We start from the raw sequence: 24,377 nt of genomic DNA on the forward strand, positions 1-24,377 counted from the left end.
ATTTAAGGTCAGGTTGGACGGGGCTCTGAGCCACCTGATCTAGTTGAAGATGTCCCTGCTTATTGCAGGAGGATTGGACTAGATGACCTTTAAAGGTCCCTTCCAACCAAAACTATTCTATGATTCTAACTAAGAAACTCATCTGCCTTGATACACACACACCAGCAACACAAACATGAACACGTGTTCACCATGGGCTGCAGTCACTTGCTGGGTGCTTGCTCTTCAGCACAGAAGAGGCTGAATTGTTACAGAAAAAACAGTAGTTTAAAGTTCAGCTCTTTTACAGGAGTCCCTTATAATGAAAATGCAAGATGCACAAATGCTAGTTTTGGGGTTGGTTTTCTTTTTTTAAAAAAAACTAGATTTTTTAAGTCCTAAACAGACTGCTTTTATCACCTTGCCTGACCTGTTCAGTAGCATATGGATTGGGATTTCATCCTGTGAGTCCTCCAGTAAGACAGTAGCTTATGGCTGAGCTAGTTTGCAATGATCTTATGAGCTTGAAAAAAACCGAAAAAGTAAATTTTATATCTTACTTAGATGGATACTGGGGATATGATTTGGAACTCTATTAAAGGGTCAACGTGGTCTACGTGACCCAGATTGCCTAATTTAAAAATTAGGGTGATGTAAGCTTTTACCATGGTCTAAGCTTTTATTGTGGCAGGACCCTCTCCGTGTCATCCCTGGTTCCCGCAGTTGCTGGACCACAGTGCTGCCGTGGGAGGGGGCAGCGCTCTGGACTGTGTTGTCCATCCCAGCTGGTAGCACTTCCCACCAAGTGATTTGGATGCAGCGGGAAAGGTCAGCCCTCACCTGGATCTGGTGGAGTTCCTGTTGTGCTGCGTCTGGCCAGGCAGGGACAACGCTCACTGCTACCAGTGTCTCCCACCCCCTCCGTGTGGTCTCGCTGCCTGCATCCCCCTGGGCACAGGGAACATGCTTGGGCACGTTCTCTCGCACTGAGGCCATGTTGCACAGAGTGACTAATGTTGATATTATTATACCCTCTTATCACCCTGGACCCAAAGTTGGCTCTTGGTTGTGGGACCTGTTTGGGTGGGCAGTCATTGCACCCAAGCACTACCAGGGACCCTCACAGCCTGGTGGCACAGACAACCGTGCTCCAGGGCCTGGGAGAGGTCCCTGCCTGTTATTCAGCTCACCAGTATAGAAGTAGCTTCTTCAGCCGGGCAGCAGCCCTGCCTGAGGCTCCCCCATCCCACCAGCCCCGTCTTCTGCCTTTACAGCTGGGATAGGCAAAGAAGCACCTTTAAGGCATGAATTTCTTGACCTCCTTCAGATGTACTCTTGGATGAGAGAGACTGTGCCCTATTTTCCACGCTCGAGTGCAAGGGGAGCACAGTCTGCCACCTGCGCTGGAGATGCTGAAGCGAGGAGAGAGCTGCAGACCTCCTGGGCGCCTCCTTGCTTCAGCATCTCCATCCAGGATGGGGAGCGCAGGAACAGCTGGGGTGGTGGAGCACAGGACACATGCCAGCATCCCTCCCCTGTCCCTGCCTGCGCAGCTCCCGGATGCCAGGGAAGGATGCAGGAACTGCTTGCGGGTGGCAGCCAGACACAATGGAGGGACTGAGCAGTGCTGGCAAAAAGATGGGAGGGCAGCAGCCAGCAGAGCTGGGGACACGGGGGGCAGCCAAGAAAGTTGTCCCCCTGCTTACCCCATGGGGAAGGTGAGAGGAGGACTAAAAGGGTGGAGGTCCCCGAGCATCACCGCCTGCAGTGAAGCAGTTAAGGAGTAGGGACCCCTTTTTTGTTTGCTACATCTGAACATAGAACCGCCTTCGAGTACCGGCAGCGCTGCACTGACATTTGTCCCTTTGAAGTGTCCCCTCTGCCACTCCTTGTTGCTCAGTTGATGGGGCAGGAAGTGCCACACACTTGGAGATGGAGTCCGGCTAACGAGGAAAGCCTCTTGAGGAACGGGACATCACTTCCTCGGGGCTGGCCTGCTAAAAATAGCCTGCCGGGGATGAATACTTGTGTGAAACAGTCCACAACCCAGCGTGATCTGGTACACGCTGAAATTTCTTTGGGCTAAAATGAGGCATAGTACAAAGCAGGCAGGGAGGGAAGGAGGAGAAGCCCGTTCCCTGATTTCTGGCATCTCATTAGGGGTCTCTGCTGGTGGGGAGGGAGGGGCAGATATCTCCAGGGCATGATCCAGGGCAGGGCATGGGCTTGGGGACCCAGCCAACCCTCTCGGGTCCCCTCACTCTTGGGGTGCCTGGCTCTCTGCTTCAACTTCAGCAGGATCCCAGAGCAAATGACTGTGCTGCAAGCCTACACCAACCCATTCTCCAGGAGCTAAACTACCATGTGTTATTTGTTAACCCTTGCTGGTAATGAAACCGTGGCTTCAGTCAGTAGGAAAAGGCTGCAGCTCTTGCCAAGAGGCAGACTGAGCTCCCAGAAGCTGCCAGATGCACATTTTTCTCTCCCCCTCCTAGAATACCACTGTAATTTTCATTTACCCAGACAAACGAGCAGTTGACTAAACAGGCATTAATTATAAACTTCGCATTAAGAAAAGAGACACTTGGGATAATTTTGATTGATTTACTTGGCAGAGTTTTGATAGCTACTGAAAAACATACTATTCATGTTTAGGTGAAAAATAAATGGAGTCAAATAAGTGTCACTGCATAGTACTAGGAGGTATATACAGCCACATGTAAAAATGCATAAACACAAACATTTCTGTACAGCAACTTCTCCTTTCAGTCTGTATAGAGAAACACTGGTTTATAATATGGGGAAAATATAAAGCAGACATACATGCAACAAGGACATGACAGTTACATAGGTCCCACCTGCCTCCCAAGAGTTACAATAATAATAACAATAATAATAATAATAATAAAAGCCTTTTTCAGGGAAAAAATTTGAAACCTGGAATGTTTTCATGTTGAGGTTTCCAGAGAGCTTCAGATGTCAAAGGTATCTGAAGGTGACTTAAAGGCTTGATTCAAAGCCCTGTGAAGGCAATGGAAAGACTCCATTGGTTTCAGCGAGCTTGGGGTCAGGCCCAGCTATTTAACCACGATCCCGTTCTGCCCTCCCCCAAAATCCAAAGTTGAAGTCTGCAGATAAAAATAAACAATCGTATCATACAAAACTTTGTATATAGAATACAAAAGGTAACCGCTGACTTTTTGTATAAAATACAACTTTTTGATAGTATATTTATTTCACATATGTATAAATATAACCCAAATAATATGATTTTTTATTATTTCTACCAAAATATTATTACTTTTTGTTTTGTTTTTTTTTACAAAAGTTTACAAAACAAATAATTCTTTATATTTACAACCCAATACTGCGAAGAGTGCCCGGTCGATGATGAAAAATAGACTATAAGGGTAGTGCACTTAGCCATTGCAAAGAAAGAGAAAAAAGACACTAGCTCTGTTCAGATCCAAGTGTTCTGAAGAAATGATATCGGATTCAAGTTTTGGTTGCAGGAGTCTTTCACAAGCTCGCATTTCAAATGCATCAGGCATATCTTTACAGGACTGCGAATGGCCTCCCCCCTTGCTGGATTTACTTAAGACAGGATGAAATTTTGACCCCGAGGATGGCACTCACAGCCCAGTGTCTTCTCCACTCCAGACTGAGGCCGACGGGACAAAGCTCAGCACTGAATCCACCACCGGATGATACCCTGACGTCTCGGGACCAGCTCCTCAGCTGAACTATTTTTTTACATCATTTGAGGATCTGGAAAACAATCTGGTCTTAATACAGAAACCAGTGGTGGCTTTTTCAATAGCGTGTGAGGGTAGTTGAAGCTACCCGGCTTCAGTGCCCATTGCTCATGATGACACTAACTCAACCTCGGCCTTAGTGGCATCGCAGTCGCCTGTTCCTACCAAGAACAAAACTCTCCAAACGTATGCGGGGCGCCAGAGGCCTGGGCTGAAAAGCTCTTCTAAAGACTTGGAAAAATTTGTACTGGCATATCAAAGAGACTGCATGCACCCCAGGCAAAACAGGGGAGAAGAGGGAGGTTTCTGGGCAGCTGAGCCACCGCGTTACACAATGCACGGCTGTGCAACGATTGGTAGCCTGGGTAGCAGAAGGGACTCTTCAGCAGCCTTTCTCGTCCCTCTTACGAAAAACATGTCTGGGAATGACCAGCATCATGGCCCAGCACGCCTCAACTGGCATATCTAGCTAAATGCCCGCGTTACACCTGTCCTGGAGGTGCTGGTGCTTGTGTGCGTGACGATGCTTCCCGAAACATCATGAAAAATTGCGCCCACGTGAAATGACAGGGTGAAATGACTGGAGAACCCTGATTAAATAAAACCTCTCTTGAGAAATAGGTCAGATAAGCGCAGAGGCTATTGTCAAGTAGTCTACTCATCCCACTGCCACTAACAAGGATGAATAAAGCACTTGCACGGGGTAGAGCGATGCCTCTTGGCACCGAGGCATGTGGACGTAGGCATTGTATTCCTTTGCCACATCTCGTTTTAGCTAATTCAGAGGAGGCTGTGAAACACGTCGCACCACATCATTTTAAAGAACAGCCCTTTCATTTGAATTGCAAGATCTGTTCCCATCTATGAATCCTCCCGTCTGACTCTCTGCGGAGCTGCTTTATAGTCACACGGCACCTCCGTCTGATGCCCTACACTGACCACGTCTACAGGAGAAAATTTAATATGGTCAAGACTATTCCCCGGCACTTAGGTCAAGCGGTGTGGAACAATCTGTATCCGTACTGCTCTGCTCTGTTAGGCTCTAAGGCAAGGTGGCAAATTGTCTATGGGAATGGTTCTTGCCCCAGGTTAACTCCTTAGTGATGCGCAGAAGTTGCTCAGGGCAATGTTAGCTGGGCCATCCCCAAACCCAGAACAGATGAATGAGTCCAGTGCCCAGAAATATTCCCCAAAACTCTTTCATTTACAAGCACAGATGTGGCTGAATGGAGCCTCCTACTGCGAGTAGCCCAGGTGGTTATAACTGAGCTACATGCTAGTTTCAGGGGTGGCACCTCTTCTACTCTGCCTGTTCAAGGTTGTGGGGACATGGGTCATCACTGGACCTCTTTCAGCTCTTTCAGGAAAGCGGAATGGAGCCAAAATGCTGTGCAATCAAAGCGGTAGCCTCTCCCCAGACAGAGATGCTACCATTTCTGCTGTAGTGAACCTGTTCGACAGAAGAGGACCGGGCTGAACTACCTGACACTCGCCATGGGTTAAGATGAAAGTGAGGATTGTGGCTTAGTTGAGCCACTTCATGCATTTGCCCTCCTCTAAGCTGGACTAGGAAAGTAGTCAGTGAGGGTCAAATCGTGAGCACCCTTCTCACTTAAGTTGTCCATTAAGTCACAGGAGTCTCTGTGGTAGGGCAAGGTGGCAAAGTGAGGATCCTGAGCTTTGGTGTAGTTCATCTCATGTTTCCCTCAATGCCGAAAATGATTGTGCTGCTGGCAGGACAGTAGCGTCCTCTGATAGTCACTGCAAGCACCGATGAAAGGGAGAAAGCAAAGGCTAGAGCACACCAAGTAACGCACTGGATGATGTTTCCTTCTTCCCTTGGATGAGACCAGTTACCCTTTTGTGTGCTACAAAACAGAGGTTTTAAACCAAAATCATTGGAAAAGCAAATGTGAGTTTGTACTGTGTAGAAGTAAACAGTTTTTGTAATGCAATGAGATTTACACAGGGCCTGATCCTGTCCGGGCTGATAGTCCCGAGGAAGTTAAGGGCTGCGAACACGATGACTGAAGAGCTCTGGACCACTTGGGCTCTTACTTGCACTCGGATAAATGATGTTCCACAACCCATACCACTGTCTGGTGCTTGCACGTGTGGGAAGCTAAACACATTTTTCCATGCAGCTCCCATGAGAAAAACTGATGGGTTTGCAATGTGCTGGGCACCGATGTGGGGAACAGGCCCTTCACACATTCTCACTCCTTTGCGGCAGGCACGAGCATCGCTTACATTGTCATTTCATCAGGGGAGACTTCAGTTTTGTTCCTAGAGCAACTCTTCAAACCGGGCAGTTGCCCTCCATGGTATTTTAAAGGACAGCCCAGTTACTGGAGTGTAAATTAATAAAGCAGGTTGTTGGCATGTAAAGAGAAAGCTAGCGTCCGTAACTGCCTCTTCATCTGGTTCACCCTTGGTACTGTCACTTATGAGTGGTTCCCCAAGATTTCATCGAGATTGATGTCTTTCATCCAGTCATCGTTACCAGGTTCCGTTTTCAGTAAAGAATCTATAAAGTCTGAGTCACTGTTGAGCGCAGGTCCTATACTGTCACCTTGCTGGTTCAGAAAGTCAAACGCTAGGTCATTACCATGGTCACTTCCTTGGTAAGCCCGAGAGTTTTGGTTGGTAGATGTGAAACTGGTTGATGTCAGAGATGATGGAGGTGTCATACTTGTTCCTGGCTGATTCAAGGTAGGCACAGTCTGTCCTCTCAGCTGGTTGGGTCTTATGCTGAGACCTCGTAGTGAGCCAGCAGATTGTCCATTCAGAGTCTGGTGCATTTGGTTTAGAGGAGGCCTCATTTGGACTCCCGCTGTTAACTGATTAGGAGGTGCCAATGCACGCTGAGGAAAATGCTGGTTGCCTACATTGCGTTGCAAAGACTGGTTAGGATATGGAGTGCCGGTGGGGAAACGGACCCCTGTGGGTTTCAGTGCATCCTGCTGCTTCACTGCAGCTTCTTGCGAGGCCCAGTTCTGGGCAGTGGCAGTAGCCGTGATCATCACGTTGGCTGGCCTTTGTGCGGGGATACCTGTGGCTCCATGGTTCAAGCTTGGCCTTACTTGCTGCGAGTTGACCACTGACCCTGTCCCAAAAGCCGTTACATTGTTTCCCTGTGTCATGGTTTGCTGTCGAGACATCACGGGGTTATTCTGGCTGGGCAGGACTTGATTTTGGTTTCTGTGTGGCTGCATTTGGTTCACTCCTGAAGTCACGTTGTATGTGCTTGGTTGGTTGCAAGGAACGTTCCCATAGCAGCCCATACTCCGAGTGGCAGGAACAGAAGGCATTCGGGTCCCAGCCAGAGTGGACATGAGGCTGGAGCTCTGGGGCATGATGCTATGAGTTGAAATTGGGTTGGATAAGGACATGTTGTTGGAGCTCAAAGTCACCGCCGGTGAAGCACCTGGAAAGGAGAAAACAAGTGTTAAAACAAACATGAGTGTATCAATGCGTTGTGTCATTCAAATACCAACAGGTTAAAAATCCAGTTTGCTAACAGCAGAACTTCTTGAAGAAGATAATTTGCTCTTAAAAGGACTTGCATGAACTTGCTCAAGGCCTTAAAGATGCCTATCATCCAAAGGGTGGCTTGGTCTATATGAAGCCATTGGTAGTCTTTCCATCCATTCAGGGGATATCAGATAAGCCAAAACCAGTGCTCATTGTAAGAGAAGTATTGGACCAGGGAAGGACAGAGGGGGGTCACTGGGAACCACTGGGCAGGAGAGAAGACTTTTTGCCTTTTTCTACATAAGCACTAGACACCTCACACAGGACAAAGCCTGTCTAAGTGAGCAGAGGCTGGGAAGATCAAGAATTTTTCTGCCTTACAGGGCATGGCTTATCCTGGATCCCTCTAGAGACAAGGAGGAGTGATAGGCACCATTGTCAGGCTTCTTTTCCACCTTCCACCTACCACCTAGAGCAGTGGTATCTACTTCTTCTGGGAATGCTTGACCTGGGTGATAGCAGGAACCAAGACTGCGTCTCACACATTTGCAGCGCTCAGAGCCTCCCTCCCTCCCTCCCTGGGGGAGCAGCACAGCCCAGTCTGTGACCTGCTTGTCCTCCTGTGTGGTGGCTGAGCAGGCATGAGGAGAAGGCTCAGTGCTGCGCCTGGTGAGTGCCACCCACATGCCCCTTCTAAGCTCTATTCCCAGCTGGGCTATGGACATTTGCCCCTGCAGAAGCTGACTTGCCCATGAGGGAGCCACACATGATACCTGATGTGCCGGCATTTGCTGCACAGGAACATCATCTTTTGTGCGTCAGAAAACTAGAAGTTATGAGTTGGCACGAATCCACCTTTCATGGCTAATTCTGCCCAGTGGAGGATTTTCCTGTACCTGACATCTATCGATGAATCACAAGGAGAGACGTTTCTCTTCTCTTCGGCCTCCAAACTGTGGCACCAGCTCACTTCTGTGGCAGACTTGCAGCTACATAGTCTCTATTTGGAAGCCACAATAAGTCATTTGTGCAATGCAGGCTGATCGCTTATGCAGTGTAAGGCTCTGAATTAATCCCCGAGAGATTGGTTGAAGACCAAACGTTTTCTGAACACAGCCTGTGTAGCCAGTGTAAACACAGGCTCTCCACTGTGGAGAACCCACCTCGGCACACAGCTTAATTCCTTTTGCTACTGTCGCTTTCCAGTACAAGCCCTACAAGAAGGGCAGCTAGGAGAAGTCAGGTTCAAGGCAACCAAAAGGAGACGTCTCTTCACATAGTGTGTGGGTCAGCTGAGGTGATCTTTGCTACATGGCACAGAACAAGTTAAATTCTCGTACCACTTTGGATGGCTCCCAGAGTGTAAGAAAAACCGTTGAATGGGCTTGCTACCAAGGTACCACCACATTTTGGGAATTCTCTGAGCCTCTCCCAGAGGAGGAATCGAGGAACATACAGCCCTGGAGCTTTGCTATTTCATAGGTAGCAACTAGCAGCAATTGTTGGACATGGAACGCTGCCTTGGTTTGATCCTTCGTGCATATAACAAAACCAGACTGAATTTGACTAACTTTGACTTCGTCATCAAATCTTATTATATATTAGTCTGTGTGATTAATTTTATTAGTTGGTCCATCATCAATGGTGCCACACAGGTGCTTCAAGACTGTGATCATGCCTGCAGCGTTCTCCAAATACATCAGTCTCAATGCGTGGCATGTTTTCCAGTCCCTCGGTCCTTCTAAGATCTCTACAGAACGTGACAGTTTTTCAACATTTGATTTCAAGGCTGTACATCACAGCTGGTCACAGTAATAGCTCTTGCACATCCCCAACATGGAAGTAAAGTAAGCTCTTTTGTTCTTGTTCAGCATCATCTCAGACTGCGCTTGTCCTTTCGGTTGCAATCACACAGCCCGTTTACAGCGATAGCTGGAGACCTCTCAGCCATTTCCTTATGCGTTATGTTAATTTTGTATCGCTCTGGTTTCTTAACCAAAATAGGCAGTACAAAATCAGATGCTTTAAAGGACATTATGTGAACAACTATTACCTTTATCAACCAAAGTTGATAAAAAGCCCATGCTAGTTTGAAAAGATTCTTCTACATCAGCCCATGTTGCCTGACATTAATTACATTCCCTTCCTAAATTCTTTATTATTCGGGCTGTATCAGCTCCCCAGTATTTTTGCTCAGCTCTGCGTTAGGTCACTGGGGCTGCAATTACCTACTTACTCTTTTAATTTTTGTCATGGCATTAACAGCCTTCCTTGGAGTTTCAAGACTAAACAAAAAGTGACATTAAGAATTTGGAGAACCTCTCAGCCAGCTCTTTTAAAACTCTTGAAGACAAATCACGCGCATACATATTTAAAAAGTCTATGTTTAGGAACAGCTGTTTAATATACTCTTCTTGTTGAAATTTCACCATAATGATGTTAGGTTCCCTCGCGCTGGAACCAAAGAAAGAATTACCATATTTTTCTGTCTTTTCTGCATTATTTTTATAAATATGCTATTTCCATTTAGTAATGGATGCAAAGGATGCCTTTTTTCCTTAAGTACTTAAAAATAATCTCTTCCCAAATCATTATTAACACTGTAACTCCACAACTGGAGTTGCTTGTTCCAAATCAATATCATAGAATCACAGAATGGTTCGGGTTGGAAGGCACCTTGAAGATCATCTAGTTCCAACCCCCCTGCCCTGGGCAGGGACACCTCCCACTGCACCAGGTTGCTCAAAGCCCCATCCAGCCTGGCCTTGAACACTTCCAGGGATGGGGCATCCACAGCTTCTCTTTTATATCTATATAAACATAAATACCTAAATTAAGATCACCTTATCCTGGAAGGCAGGCTTTTCCTCAAACTGTCTCTAAGCAGGAGATACTTGATATAGAGAATTTAATTGTCTTAACAATTACATTGTCCTAACTTAAGCACATAAATTCAGTCCCCGAGCTGGGCAGTCCCTGGGACAGGAGATGCTATGAGGAGTCCACCTGGTTTTACCCCCACAGGGACAATGAGATTCTCCTCCATGTCCTTCCCGGGAGCTCCCTAACTGTATTTAGCTCTGAAAATGGAAGAGGAGAAAGTCAGTGCTCAGCAGGCAACCTCATGATTAGCCCCATCTTTGGCTTTGCTCGTGGGTTCCATATTGCTCGCTGCTTTTTGGAAATACTGGAACATCTTTTTGCAGGGGGGAGAGAAATGGGGACCCTGATTCTTTGCTCCCTTCTGCTGGTACTAAAACAGAGGAACCGCACAGAAATTGGTGGCATTTCAGAAGACCTGGAACAGCCATCTGGGGAGAGCTGGTTCTCTCTCTCCAGCTGAACTACAAGTTTGTGGAGTCACTTCACTTGTCCCTGGGATGAATCCCCTCCAGGGGTGACCCTGCCAGCTGTTGAGCAGCCCCCAGGGCTACCAAGGCACTGCTCCTGCAAATGCCACGCTCTTTAAAGAGCACAAGTGGTCGGGCCATGGGTTGTACTTGTTGTGCAGAAGACGAAGCTTCCTCTTTCTTTGTATCGCTATTTTCGTCCTCTTATTTTTAACGCAAATATTTTCCATTCTGATTTTTTCCAGATGGGAAGAAATGTCTTCCCCGGCAGCGCTGCATACAGCAGCTGGGCACCCCAGGCTGCGGAGATTCGGAGAAACGCCTTCCCTGCCCAATTCACCTGCTCTTGTCTCGGGGGTTTCTTGCCGTGACACGGCACTAGGGGGAAAAGCATAGAGGAATAAAATGCTTAACCATGTGTCTCCAAGCCACTCTGTTATTTTATTTAACTTTTTGCCTCTTCTTCCCTGACCTGAGCGAAGTCATTCCCAGAAAAAGGGAACAGATTCCCTGCTGTTACTCCCTTATGCAAGAGTTTCCTAATCGCTCCATCTGGTAGCTTTGCTGCGAGCTCCCAGCTCGGCCCTTTCTCCCGGGCTCGCCTGAAAAGCTGCTCTCCTCCCTGGGCTCACTCAGCGGGGACTTGAGATTTGAATGGCCGAGTGCTGCCAATCCCACATGTTTCAAACCCAGGAGATGGGGCTCCAAATACCACGAGATTGGCAAAGAGTCCATCAGATTAAGAAGAAGAGGAGCCACATAACAATGGCGATCTACTTATTTTGCAGCCTTTCACAGATGTGGCTGCAGTCATTTCCATTTTCTCTCTCGGGCTAGAAATGGATTGTTTTTAAGTGAAAGCCAAGGATCTCAGTTAATCATTTGATTCCAGGAACGAGCCTTTAAACAACAACACCACATCGAATCACAGGATTCCCCAGCAAACTGCTGGGGTTGCCAACACATTTGTTGTATGAGTGCAGGAGGTGCCAAGCCAGCAAGCAGGGCTCTCTCTGCCCTGTGGCATTGCCCTCACCACGGGTTATTACACTGGCATTGGTGATGCTTGCGCAAATTTACTGAAGATGATAAACACTCAGGCCCGTTAGAAAGCAGCAGTTTCCAGATTGCAGCAAGCTTATCGCTTCTAGAACTTGTAAACAAAGCAAAGGAGTGCATGAACATTGCCTGAGCTGGGCTGTTGGTGCCAGGTTGGGCCGGCACGTGAGCGAGCTGCACTGGGGAACTCGTTAAAATCGTAATAGAACAAGTTTTGCTACAAAGGACAGGTGCGAAGGAAAGACTAAGATCCCTGGCTGAATCTGCAGAGCCAACAGTCACAGAAAAACAAACTAACCAAACCATCTTTTTTTTTTTCCACAGGGTGTTGTATACAAAGGTATACTAGAAGATAAAGGATCCTTTTTATACTTAAATGCACGGATGCTCTGCAGTATAAAGAACATCCTTTGATCCCATCTGCTGCATTTCGCCCCACCTCCTCTCTCTCGCCAGCATCTTTTCCTTACTCTGCCTTTGCTCTCAGAGCAGCCTCCAGCTAACCAGCAAGGTGAGCAGCATGGAAAGCCAAACGGGCAGTCCTGTGCTCCCATAACTAGACTCTTCAAGGTGGTGAGGACACAAGAGCTGAAACAAAGGACTACTCCCGAAGTGTTGGGCATTTTCTGCCCTAGGCAGTTCTGGCTGAAAGCAGGGGCTTTCACCCTGCTGTTTGACTGATCTGTTGAAATGCTGCTTGTAGAGCAGCACTGAGGCCATGACAGTGGCACATTAAAGAGACCAAAAGTTCAGATGGTAGCTCTGGTTGCCCATGATGGTGTCATGCGAGGTGCTTAAAAATCAGTATGAGGGTCCTCATGAGCTGCCATTTGAAGGGAGGGGTGGTTCTCCTCTCAGGCTCTGAAGCAAGATGTACCACGTACATGAGAGAAGCATCCAGATGGAGTGAGGCTGCATAGTCAAGGGGACACCTCTGTACCAAGTATCTGGGAGAACATCTGCCCCAGGCAGTGCTAATGGGAGGGGTACCACCCCCTCCTTCCCCATGTCTGAGGGACGCAGCATCAGCCTGGATGACCCACCAGCTGGTTCTCCAGATCAGCACTTCTCAGTGGTGGGGGACAGTCAGGTAAATAGCACAGGAGAGCAGCAGCCACCAGCCACTGCCTCTGCGGTGATGTAAGTGGATACCCAGAAAATCAGGCCCCGATCATCATTGCATGCATGGCTCTTCTGGATGATCTTCCAGCTGCAAGGAAGGAAGGAAACAGTTTCATTTAGCCCATGGGCACTTACCAGAATATTGATTTGCTTGTTGCATGTTGACCACGTTCCTTCTTTGGTCTTTATAATCTGGTGGTGGTCGCGTCAAGTGTCTGTTCAGCTGATCTTGTGGAGTGATTTTCTCCTAGAGGATTAGAGTAGAAAAAATATTAATTTGCTTTTTTTTAATGCTTTCCTGGCTCTATGTTCTGCCTGCCTCTTTCTTTTCTCAGTATGTAAATAGCTGAATTGTTCCTTCCTTTCACCTCGTCTGGTCAACAGGAGAGGCAGCTGTGAACCTGTGCCATCATAGAATCATTTAGGTTGGAAAAGACCCTTGGGATCATCGAGTCCAACCATCAACTCCACTCTACAAAGTTCTCCCACCCACTGAAGGCTGTATAGAAATCTTTCTGCTGGTTGTATTGTGTTTGAGTCTGGTCTAACTTTCCCTAAAATCACTGAGAGTTGCTCAGCCTCTGTGAACACTGGCCATGTCTGCACTGTAGTACAAAGTGTCCTCTGATGTCCACACCGTCTTGCTCACCATGTTCATCAGACAGAGGGACCTGATGGTTCTTCATGGCTCCCACCCTGTCTGTGCAGCTGGGGAGCAATGAGGGTCCAGACCTGCAAGGTCCACACCTGCACCTTGGTGGCATCAGTGCTCACCAGCCCATTTCACCCACGCAGCCCTCGCAGCCTGCACAGCTGGCAAGAAGGATTTCAGCTTGTCATCCCCACCCCACCACATACCCATCCCTCACTCTCTCCTTCCTCCTGCACCAGAGGGGCTCCCACAAAAATCAGCAAAACCCATTGCTTTGTCCTCCCTGTGCCTCTTCTCACCAGGGATGCCAGCAGGAAACATGGCCAGGGTTTAGCAAGGATGATGCTGGGACATTTGGTTTTCATGCCACTCATCGTTGCCCTGTGCTTCCCCGTACACATACATAGTGCTGTCTGTCCTCTTACTCGGGGAGTGCAAACGCTGGGGAAAGGGCAGCGGGGAAAGATTGCAGAAAAAGCCGACTAGTAGGGGAGATTTTTTTTTTTTTTATTTTGGGCCTGCCAGGACACCTCTCTGGTGAAGGGAAGGTAGAAATCCAAGTCCTTGGACTGAAATATGACTAACTGCCCTGTGTTCATAAAGATCTGGAAAGTGCAGGTACAGGACTCAATGCCAAATCTCTCATCAGCACCAGCGTGACTTGATGCCTCCAGAGTGCCACTGCCCACCCATGAGCAACGACTCTTTGGGATATGTGGCCCCACGGCAGGAAAATGTGGGTTTGCCCACCTCAGTCACTGCTAAGTCATTGCTGGTGCACAGGTGCCTCCCGGAGTCGTGCTTACGGGCAGGCTTCATCCCCTCTCTGCAACACAACTGGGTTTCGTGTTCGGCTGCCAGAATGGCAAGCCAGCTCCTCAGCGTGAAAAAGAGTCAGGCCCTGGATGGTGATGGATGTCCATCAGAGTAATTTGGGGATTTTCTGCCTGAAAAGAGCATGCAAATGGACCTTCTCATGAAAAATCTGGTTTTTCTTCTGCCAGGAGCACTTTAAAACACTGGGAGAAGAGCCTTTCTTGCGCTATTTAGGCATTTCCGTAAAGCACTCTGGGAGTGAGGGATCTGATTAAGATTTATAAGGCTCGTTTTAACATACCGCTGACCTGGACCCTTGTGAAGAAGAAAGACAAGTTATCTCCCAGGAAATCCCTGCAATACATGTAAAAATGGCAGGCAGGCTTTGTGTGTATTTCTATGTACACAATACAAAAGCAAAGGCAAGCTCATCAAAAAACCACATTCCATAGAGTGATTTTAATTTCTATTTTATTGATTTTTAAGAAGAGCTATTTGAGTCATTAACTTTCCATTCTGCTAAAAAATCTGACAGAAAACTGCAGCACATAGAGCTGACTTGAAACCTCAGTTTTCTTCTGCATAAATTAAAAAGTCAACAAATATTTCCCTTATAGGACAAATTAAATCCTTAATTTCAAACTCAACTTTTCTAATTGTATTTTTGGAATGGAAATAAATTTGTAAACGAAAAGATATTCTCTACAGAAAATGGAATCATTTTTGTTTTGAAAACATCCCTGCAAAACCATGAATGCTTTTCCACTTCCGTGTTGTTCTTTAATTACTGAATGGCATCCACTAAATGTGTCAGTATTTCTGAGTCTACATCTTTATAGAGAAAACAAAGTTTTGGATTCAAAATGTCAGGCCAGCATGAATGGGGTTGCCCTGTAAGCTGAGAGATGCAGGTTGAGGTAAATAAGCCACAGGCTTGGGGTTTGCTGTCATTTCAGCCTGGGGGAAGCAAAGGAGGTGGTGGTGGTGTCACCTCCGTCCTTCCCCAGCATCCTCCTTGCAGCCCTTCCCTAGTTGCCGCAGGGCACCCACGTTGCTTTCTGCCTGCCTCAAGGACATGCCAAGCTCCGTTCCTCTTCTAGGACTTCTCTTCTGCTTTGGCAAGCAGGACTATCAAGGAACGGTGAATATGAGGATGTAGAGGGCACATGTTCCTGCTCTGGGCAGCTGCGTCTCTCCCTCATTGCACTGGCCATGGGTGATGGGCCATGAAGCACCTTCAGCTGACTCAGTTCATGCGATATCAAAGGCAATGACAGTTTAGTGGAACTAAACTAGTGGGTGCTAGCACTTCTCACTGCCAACAAGACCACAAATATCCCCCACGCCTCATAAAATGACCAGAAACTCCCAACTGGTCTCTCGGATACCAAAAGAGAGAAATGAACTGGCTACAAATATCTGGAAATGCCAAAAGAAACAGAGAAAGGAGGACTCAAGTATGATCTCAGCCAAGCACGCAAACTTGTACTGAACACTGAAATCAATGTACCTGATCCTGGTTTACACACAGGCACTTTATATCATGCTGCTTGGATTGCGGAACATGGAAGTCAACTTTCCTCTGTGGTCGAAGCAGCACAGCAGCCCACCTTAGCTTATCTTGCAAAGAAAAACCACTGGCAACAATCATGTGCCTCAAATTAAGCATATGCTTAGACTCTTCTCATAACGAAACCACAGTAGCTCGGATACTTGAGTTCTTACAAACTGAAGAAGGTTTCAAAAGGGCCGAGCAAAGTGTTGAAAAAATATGAGGCACACTCTGGAAAGTCTAGACATTGCCAAAATGACCCCAAAGTTTTGGGGGCTTTCTTCCCCCTGTCTTAGCTTTCTTTTCTATTGTTTCTATAATAATCTTTTCCATGTAATATAAGGAATTCGAAAACTTACGGCTTCTGCCAACATCTGCTGCTGTAGAAGGAGTTGTTTTTGCTCCATCATTTGCCGTTGCAGAGCCTGTTTCTTTTCCATCAGTTGCTGATTCAACATTGATTGCTGGGATGAGTTCATGTAACCACTTCCAGTGTTTGGATTTGAGCAAGAACTGGAGCTTGGAGTGGGGCCAGCTCCCTGGCCTACCACAGAGTGTTGATCCTGAAACAGAAGAAATGGCTCGTGAAGGATCAAAATAATAACAATCATCAAGAAAAGGAAATAATCCTTTTTATGCAATTAGTTCAAATACGGGACACAGCCCACAGACTCTCAGGACAAGTGACCGATACATAGGCTTTGACAAAGTAAGAAGGTGATCGAGTAACTTCATCGGTCATTGAAAACTCTGAAAATGCGCCAGGTGGTTCCAGTGGAAAACCTCAATGTTGTACCAGGAGCTTGGGAAACGTTAACAGAAGTAACGGAGCCGTCCTGGGGATCTTTCAGGAAACTTGCATCGGGCTGTACAGCAGTTTGTTTGACCACAAGGGAACAAACGCGGCGTCTGCTGGTTCCTGCCATCTGGCCAGCAGCAGCGAGAAGTTACAGACTCGTTGCTAGAAGTGGCATGTATTCTTAGAAAATGCAGAAGCGGTAAGTTGTTACTTCGCAGTGGGGTGAGTGGTGCCACTTTCATTCGTCCTTGTCACCTCCCTGACAAGAGTAATCTCTGAGAGATTGCTAATTTTCTCCCATTAGTGGCAGGATTAAATAGGTTTAGAATTTATCGACTTCCTTGGTAAAAGAAATGTGTAACTGAACAGGACTTTGAAGAGGGCTTTAGGTCTCCCTGGTCTTTGCGATGAATCTAGCTCCGCTTCCTCTTCCCCATGTGCAGCTTCGTGAGGAAGAGATGGCAAAAAGTCATCTCAGGGGGCAACGGGGAAGGCACTTGGGAACTCAGACCAAGAACATACAGGATGGGAGCGAACGAGAGATGATAATATGCTGCTCATTTTCTTTTACCCATGGTTTCCCTTGGCAGCAATATGTTCTCTGTCTACTTGCTCCACCAGCGTTTGGTACTTGGACCTTTACCAAATGCAGGAAATAGTTTTCTCAGTTGAAAAATGCGTTACCCCACAAAAATACTCAGCCTATGTTGGATCACTTGATAGTCAGGTATTCCATAGCTGCCCGGCTACAAATAAAATAGGAGACACTGGAGAGGTCACAACAGTCATGAGAAACATCAGCTTTCTGACTACACTTTGTTGCAATTCACCATAGGAACCAAACCATTTAATTCTGTATAGCCTATTGTTCCAGCAGCGTATTTTCCCTACAAGGGGAATCCACAGCCGGAGTCTGATGCTCCCTGTGATGCAGCAGCTCTCTCAGTCCCGAGGTGTACTCCCAGGGTCTGGTCTACAACCTAGGTGAAGCTCTGCTCCATGGACATTGCCTCTCATTGCATCCAGGGAAATAAATACGGACCAACAGTGAAGCATGAAGCAAGGACTGGCCAGGCGTAACCTACCCGTGCCCTGAAGACTGCGGAGAGTTGATGGTCGTCGCTTTGCAAACTCCAGGAAAGCTCATTTCTGTGCCTTAGCTTTTGCACCCCCCCTACCCTTCCCACACACACAATAACACGCACACACTACAAACTAATCCAACTTATCTTTCTACCATCTGGCATGGAAGAAACACAATGATTGTTATGGGTATTTCTATTTTAAAATAATTCTGTGGCTTTTAGATGGGGCCACATGAGTGCGTAGCTAGCTAGATAAAGTATTTGACGTCTGTTACTGAAATAAAACCCATGACTTTCTTCTGGAGCCACCTGCAGCCCCCAAGGCAGTGTTACAAACCCACCCTTCAAAATTTATTGGGCTCTTACACAATTATATCCCGCACACTTTCTTTCAGTTCCAGAAGGAATCCAGGATTGCTCGGCACTGCCACATTTTTCAGCCCTTATGTTAGCTGCGAGATAGAAAATACCTCCTCTCAACAGACCTGCTTGCCAAGTTGTTGCGCAAACTTTTTTGTCTTTCTTAAAATATTTTGAAAAGAAAAATATGTTACAATAAATTGGCTTTGACTTCTATATTCAAATGACAACTCTAGCTTGAACCCAGCCGCATGTTACATCCATTAATAGAATTCATCTGTTGTGTTTTTGCACAGATAATGCAGGCTCCCCCCGGCGTGCTTTCATAGTCCTGTGTAAAAAAAACCCGAACAACAAAGCCCAACTTTTTTTTTTCCTCATCCCCTGCCAGCCCGTATAAGCTGTGGGGAGGGATTTTGTTTTAAGATAAACCGTGTAGTGTCCATTCACGATACCTATCAAAGAAAGCTCTTCTGTAATAGGAACTGGCACAAAACACCAGCTGCTTGGCAAACGGGCCCTGAGAAAACAGAATAAATCACCAACTTGGAGCCAGTTTGGGGTTTTTTGCATGGCCCTTTCTCTGCCGTTCGTGAAATGTCAGTGTGAGCCTATGAATCTACGATGTGTTACTTCTCCTGCCTGCTGATCTTCCATCGGCAGCAATGCGATGGGAGAAGGGAGAACGGTTTCCTAATAAATCAGGGGAGTTGCTGTGCAGCAGCTTGACCTTTCGTGAACCGGTGCTATGGAGCCTTACTCTCACCCCGCACTTGCATCGCTGCAAATCAGAAGGCAGAAGGGCTACACCGCTGCCAGGGACGCGGGGCTCTGCCCCTGCGCTCGGACGAAGCGTGCTTTGCAACGTCCCTGCCGAGGAAGGGTGGATTTGGGTTTCATTGGAGCTACCCTGCCTTCATTGAACTGCTTCATCCTGCTCTAAGCCTGGCTTTACTGCAGCAGCTTTACTACGACTCCACTCATCCAAAGCTGCCGGTGGCCTTTTGAACTTCATTCCCGGGTTCCCATGCCTGCGGTTTATGCACTTTAACTTTGGAAACTCCTGAGTGAAGAAAGGCCGGAGTGGGACATGTGTGCCCCCTGTCCCAGGGGTGCCTCCGCCCAGCAGGCTGCAGGGGCAGCCCAGCCTCTTGCCTGCTGCTGCCTCGCCTGCACGGTGACACCATGTTGCTTCCCTGCACAGGAAAGGTAATCCTCTCCCTGCTTTGCCTCCAAAGAGGTGACGTGACCGGGAGCGCATCCCTGCAGCCAGCCGTGTGTCAGGGATGGGCTGGAAGCATCACATCTCTGACAGGTACAAGTGTCTGTCTGGGTTCACCCCCAACTCCTTAGGGTCAAGATCTACAAAGTTAATGCATAGAATAGAATAACAGAATTGCCTAAGTTGGAGGGGACCTTTCAGATCATCTAGTGCAAACATCAACCTAACTCTGACAAAACCCATCACTAAACCATATCTCTAAGCACTATGTCTACCTGGCTTTTAAATATCTCCAGGGATGGTGCTGGCACTGCTCATGCGTGCCGCGTCCCTCCAGCCCTGCAGATGAGCCACATCCCACGTGGGGACGTGCCAGCTGGGGCAGGGGCACCAGCCGAGGGCTGAGCTAGCGTTCACCGAGCACCACAAACCCCCATCTGCTCTGCTGGTGCCCAAACTCCAGCACAGCAATGATCTAGGTGCAAAGCTGGTGCGTTGCACGCCGTTCCCTGATGTTACAGTGAGATATAAAACCTACAAGAAGCAGAAAGAGAGGCAGAGTCAGTGACACCTCCTCAGAGCTGGTAGCACAACTGGGGTTTTGTGCATAAGCATCACAAAGAACATTATGCTCAAATGTTTAAATCTGCAGTAAATCAAAACGTTTAAGACTGAGTTTGCCGTTCACTATCCCTGCTGCAGCTGACCTGTATTCATACAAATGAAGGGAGTTTTTGGCTTCTAACACACATTCTGAAATAGACTTTTCTTTCTTTTCTTTCTCTTTTCTTTCTTTTCTTTTCTTTTCTTTTCTTTTCTTTTCTTTTCTTTTCTTTTCTTTTCTTTTCTTTTCTTTTCTTTTCTTTTCTTTTCTTTTCTTTTCTTTTCTTTTCTTTTCTTTTCTTTTCTCTTCTCTTCTCTTCTCTTCTCTTTTCTCTTCTTTTTTCTCTTCTTTTCTTCTCTTCTCTCTTCTTTTCTTCCCTCTCCTCTCCTCTCCTCTCCTCTCCTCTCCTCTCCTCTCCTCTCCTCTCCTCTCCTCTCCTCTCCTCTCCTCTCCTCTCCTCTCCTCTCCTCTCCTCTCTTCTCCTCTCCTCTCCTCTCCTCTCCTCTCCAAAGCTCATCCTGAGCCCCTGAAAGCCTTTTGCAAGCTGGCATTTCTGAATTCCTAGTTCAGAAGTGGTTTACGGACACTTGGTTGGAAAAGGACACACAAACCTTTCACCTCTTTCTCCTGGAGACGTCTGGAATTGATGAATAATTTTGGTGGGACAGAAGGGAAACAATGGTCAATTTTTTTACTAAACCACAATGCCCTCAGAGGCTGTTCTCTTCCCTGCCAGGAGTGCTGTGTCTGTGTCACAGGATGGGCTTCTGCTTCTTGCACATTTTCCCTCAAAAGAAGGGGGTGAATTTTTCCGCCTTTCTGTTCCTCTGTGGGGCAGCTCATTCTGTGCCCAGTGTCAGGTCAGGAGTGACAGCGCTGACTTTCACTCTCCTTTTCCATTAGTTCTGGCTTAAAGAAACAAAGAATTAAAAAAAAAAGAAAAAAGAAAAGGCTTCAGATCCATCCACTGAAGGCTGCTCAGCGACGATGCCTGTCTTATCAACAGCTGCTTCCAGGGGAAGAGCTCTGCAAAGTTCTGTTCTTCTGGTGACCAAACCTGTGCACGATGTTCCCACTCATAAGCAGTTTGATTCAGTTGTGACAATTGGCATCACAGGCTGCTTAGAATGAGGATGGCGGAGATCAAAGCACCTTTGTGGATTTCTTCAGGGACCAGTGGCCTTCCTGACCCTGTGAGCTTTGGCTGTGAACCACCCTGGACACTGAACACTCGGAAAAGGAGGAGGAGAAGGAGCGGGAGGAGAAGAACTCCAAGAAGTGGCTCACTGAATTCCTGCCACACTGTTTCAGGGTGGTGCAGGGCTGGTGGCAAAGCCCAGACCCCCCGAGACCCTCTGGTGTGAACCTCCATCGCCTCAGCTGGTGTGTTCCTTTCCACAGCCAGAAACTGGGGCTCTCCAGTGGACCCCAGGGCCAAGCATGGGGCAGTACCAGGCTTCATAGATATTTCATAGAATCATAGGGTTGGAAGGGACCTCTGGAGATCATCTAGTCCAACCCCCTGCCACAGCAGGGTCACCCAGAGCAGGTTGCACAGGAACGCGTCCAGGTGGGTTTTGAATGTCTCCAGAGAAGGAGACTCCACCACCTCTCTGGGCAGCCTGTTCCAGTGCTCTGCCACCCTCAAAGTAAAGAAGTTCCTCCTCGTGTTTAGGTGGAACTTCCGATGCTCAAGTTTGTGCCTATTACCTCTAGTCCTGTCACTGGGCCCCATCCTCCTGACACCCAACCTTTAAGTATTTATAAGTGTTGACAAGATCCCCCCTCAGTTGTCTTTTTTCCAGACTGAAGAGACCCAAATCCCTCAGCCTTTCTTCATAAGAGAGGTGTTCCAGTCCCCTCATCATCTTTGTAGCCCTTTGCTGTCCCCTCTCCAGCAGTTCCCTGTCCTTCTTGAACCGGGGAGCCCAGAACGGGACACAGTACTCCAGGTGTGGCCTCCCCAGGGCAGAGTAGAGGGGGAGGATGACCTCCCTCCACCTGCTGGCCACACTCTTCTTGATACACCCCAGGATGCTATTGGCCTCTTTGGCCACAAGGGCACATTGCTGGCTCATGGTCATCCTGTTGTCCACCAGGACTCCCAGGTGTCTTTCCACAGAGCTGCTCTCCAGCAGGTCAGCCCCCAACATGGACTGGTGCAGGGGGTTATTCCTCCCCAGGTGCAGCACCCTACACTTGCCCTTATTGAATTTCATAAGGTTCCTCTCTGACCAAGTCTCCAGCCTGTCCAGGTCTCTCTGTATGGTGGCACAGCCTTCCGGTGTGTCAGCCGCCCCCCCCAGCTTTGTGTCATCACCAAACCTGCTGAGGGTGCACTCTATCCCCTCGTCCAGGTCATTGATGAATATATTGAAGAGGACTGGACCCAGCACTGACCCCTGGGGAACACCACTCATCACTGACCTCCAACTAGACTCTGTGCCCCTAATCACAACCCTCTGAGCTCTGTCTTTGAACCAGTTAATTATCCACCTTACTGGTGGCCTTGTTCAGAAAGACCTGATCTCACTCATGCAACTTCAGGAAGCCAAGCACAGGGTGCTCTGTTGAACAGATGATCTTAGCACCCGCCAGCCCGCTTCTGAGCCACCTCTTTTCTGCTACATCTAATGCAAGCAGAAACACCCCTTTCTGCTAAACGCTGGGGTTTCCACGGATGCCTGGACTCCAAGCCCTGCCTGCTTGTGTCCTTGCCTCAGACGAGAAAACAAAACTACAGGAGGACCATGGCAGAGTGCCTGCAGAGGGAGAACTCTTTCAGTTATAGTGAAAAAGCTAAAAGGTTTTCTTATTTTTAGGAACAACTCCCACTCCCAGCTGGAGCAGGGAGGGCTGCTTTCTGTGCCAGTGTACACTGCCGGAGCCCCAAGTACTTCCCGAGGTTACGCTGATTTGCTACAGCCGAGGATCTGATCTACATATCAGGGCTGGAAATAACACAGACTGGGCAGAAATACAGCCAGCCCCATTCCCCCTTGCCTTATTGCTTGCTCGGCCCCATGGGGGAGCCAAAAGCATCTTCCTGAGCACCTCAAACTCATTCAACCTTTTTTTTCTGCATATCTGGAATACACAGCATAAAAGTGAGACTTCTCTAAGTTTAGGTCTCTAACCAAAGGCTTAGATCAGATTCCCTCTAAACTGCCTGCTGGAGCTCTGCATTCACGATACAGAGGGACTGGGCTGTATAATTAGGCTCTAGATGTCTAATTTAGATAACTAAGTTAGGAGCCTGGATTCGAGGATAGGAACATTTCCTTACACTCCTAATTTTAGATGCTTCTAGTCACACCTGAGTAGGATGCCTGGAATAGTGAGTGTGAAGAGCCCTTGATCTGCCAAGCACTAGTGGATCGCTTTCTAAGGATGTATAGAGTGACCTGAAAGCCTCTAAAGTTAATCATGCTGGAGATACTGTTATAGGTTGAATATCTCCTGACACCCTGCCAGAGAGCAGTTTTATGCATTCCAGCAAGATCACGATCGTATGTGTAAACAGCATTTAAAAAAATGAATATTGCAAGATCCAAAGACCTGTTTTTCCTGTGTCTGATATCCAGAGATACAGCTGGGTGAAGACTGCAAAATATTCCCCTTCGGTAATTTTGTGGAGTGTTTATAAGGAGTTGGCTCAGCCACATGGGACCATCTTCTGTGTTTTTCTCCTGTGAACATCTGAGCTTTCAGGACAAAAATTTCAGGGCCAACCATGTTTCCAAGGCACGTACACAAGGAATCACGGACGCTAGCATTTTGCAATTTCACAAGCCCAGGCTGTCTGCCAGAAATACTTGTGCCTTCATCCAACCAGGGAAAAGAAGCAAATGCTGTGTCACTCCTCCAACAAACGATGCGACGGAGCTCGAAGAGGAAAGGCGGACGAATCCCTTCAGATACTACGAAGCTGGAAACGATCAGGACAGTAGGGAGCACACACCTGATTTCTGCAGGCTCGGGGGTGTGAGTCGCCCACTGGAGGGACAGGTTTGGATATGGAGGGATGCAGCAGATACTCAGCAGGCAGAGGGATAAGTACTTCAGCACACCCAGCTGCTGCAGCTCTCCCTGGGAGGCTTCATAAAAGGCCAGTTTTTTGGACACGCTGAAATTTAGGTGGGCCCCAGAACTGTTTTCAGAAAGAGGTTAATTCTCCCGCTGCTCAGTGCTGTGAAAGTTTATACATAAAAAAGAGTAAAAAAGGACACTGTGCACAATCTCCTAGGTAAAAATGGGTGATCAAATACATCAAAGGAGCCAATCCCAGCTTTCGGTGAGAAAGCACAAGTGAGAGACTTTGACAGATAGTTATTTGTGCAGTTCTTAATAGCACTTTAGCACTGTCCGTAATAGCACTAATAGCACTTAATAGCACTGTCCTTTATAGCACTTGGCCTTTTCAGCACCAACAGGGAAGCTGCTCACTCCTGAGATCCTTGTGAACTGATTTTCAGCCGTTAGTGATTTATTTGTAGCCTTGCCATAATCCCTTGCCGGAAAGCTGCACAGCCCTATAGCCACTGGCAG

The 24,377-nt window shown here is 47.5% G+C and overlaps 1 protein-coding gene across 1 annotated transcript in view; it reads right to left on the minus strand.

Annotated features, from left to right (window-relative positions):
* Positions 1-2,582: 2,582 nt before the first annotated feature.
* MAML2 (mastermind like transcriptional coactivator 2) overlaps positions 2,583-24,377 on the minus strand; it is a 219,559-nt gene continuing 197,764 nt past the window's right edge. The window contains 3 exon segments of the mRNA XM_054194569.1: positions 2,583-7,161; positions 12,875-12,986; positions 16,119-16,322. Coding sequence (XP_054050544.1) covers positions 6,179-7,161; positions 12,875-12,986; positions 16,119-16,322 — 1,299 coding nt within the window. The 3' untranslated portion in view covers positions 2,583-6,178.

Source organism: Rissa tridactyla, chromosome 1 (genome assembly GCF_028500815.1).
Source record: "Rissa tridactyla isolate bRisTri1 chromosome 1, bRisTri1.patW.cur.20221130, whole genome shotgun sequence".
In the NCBI taxonomy this organism is placed as follows: domain Eukaryota; kingdom Metazoa; phylum Chordata; class Aves; order Charadriiformes; family Laridae; genus Rissa; species Rissa tridactyla.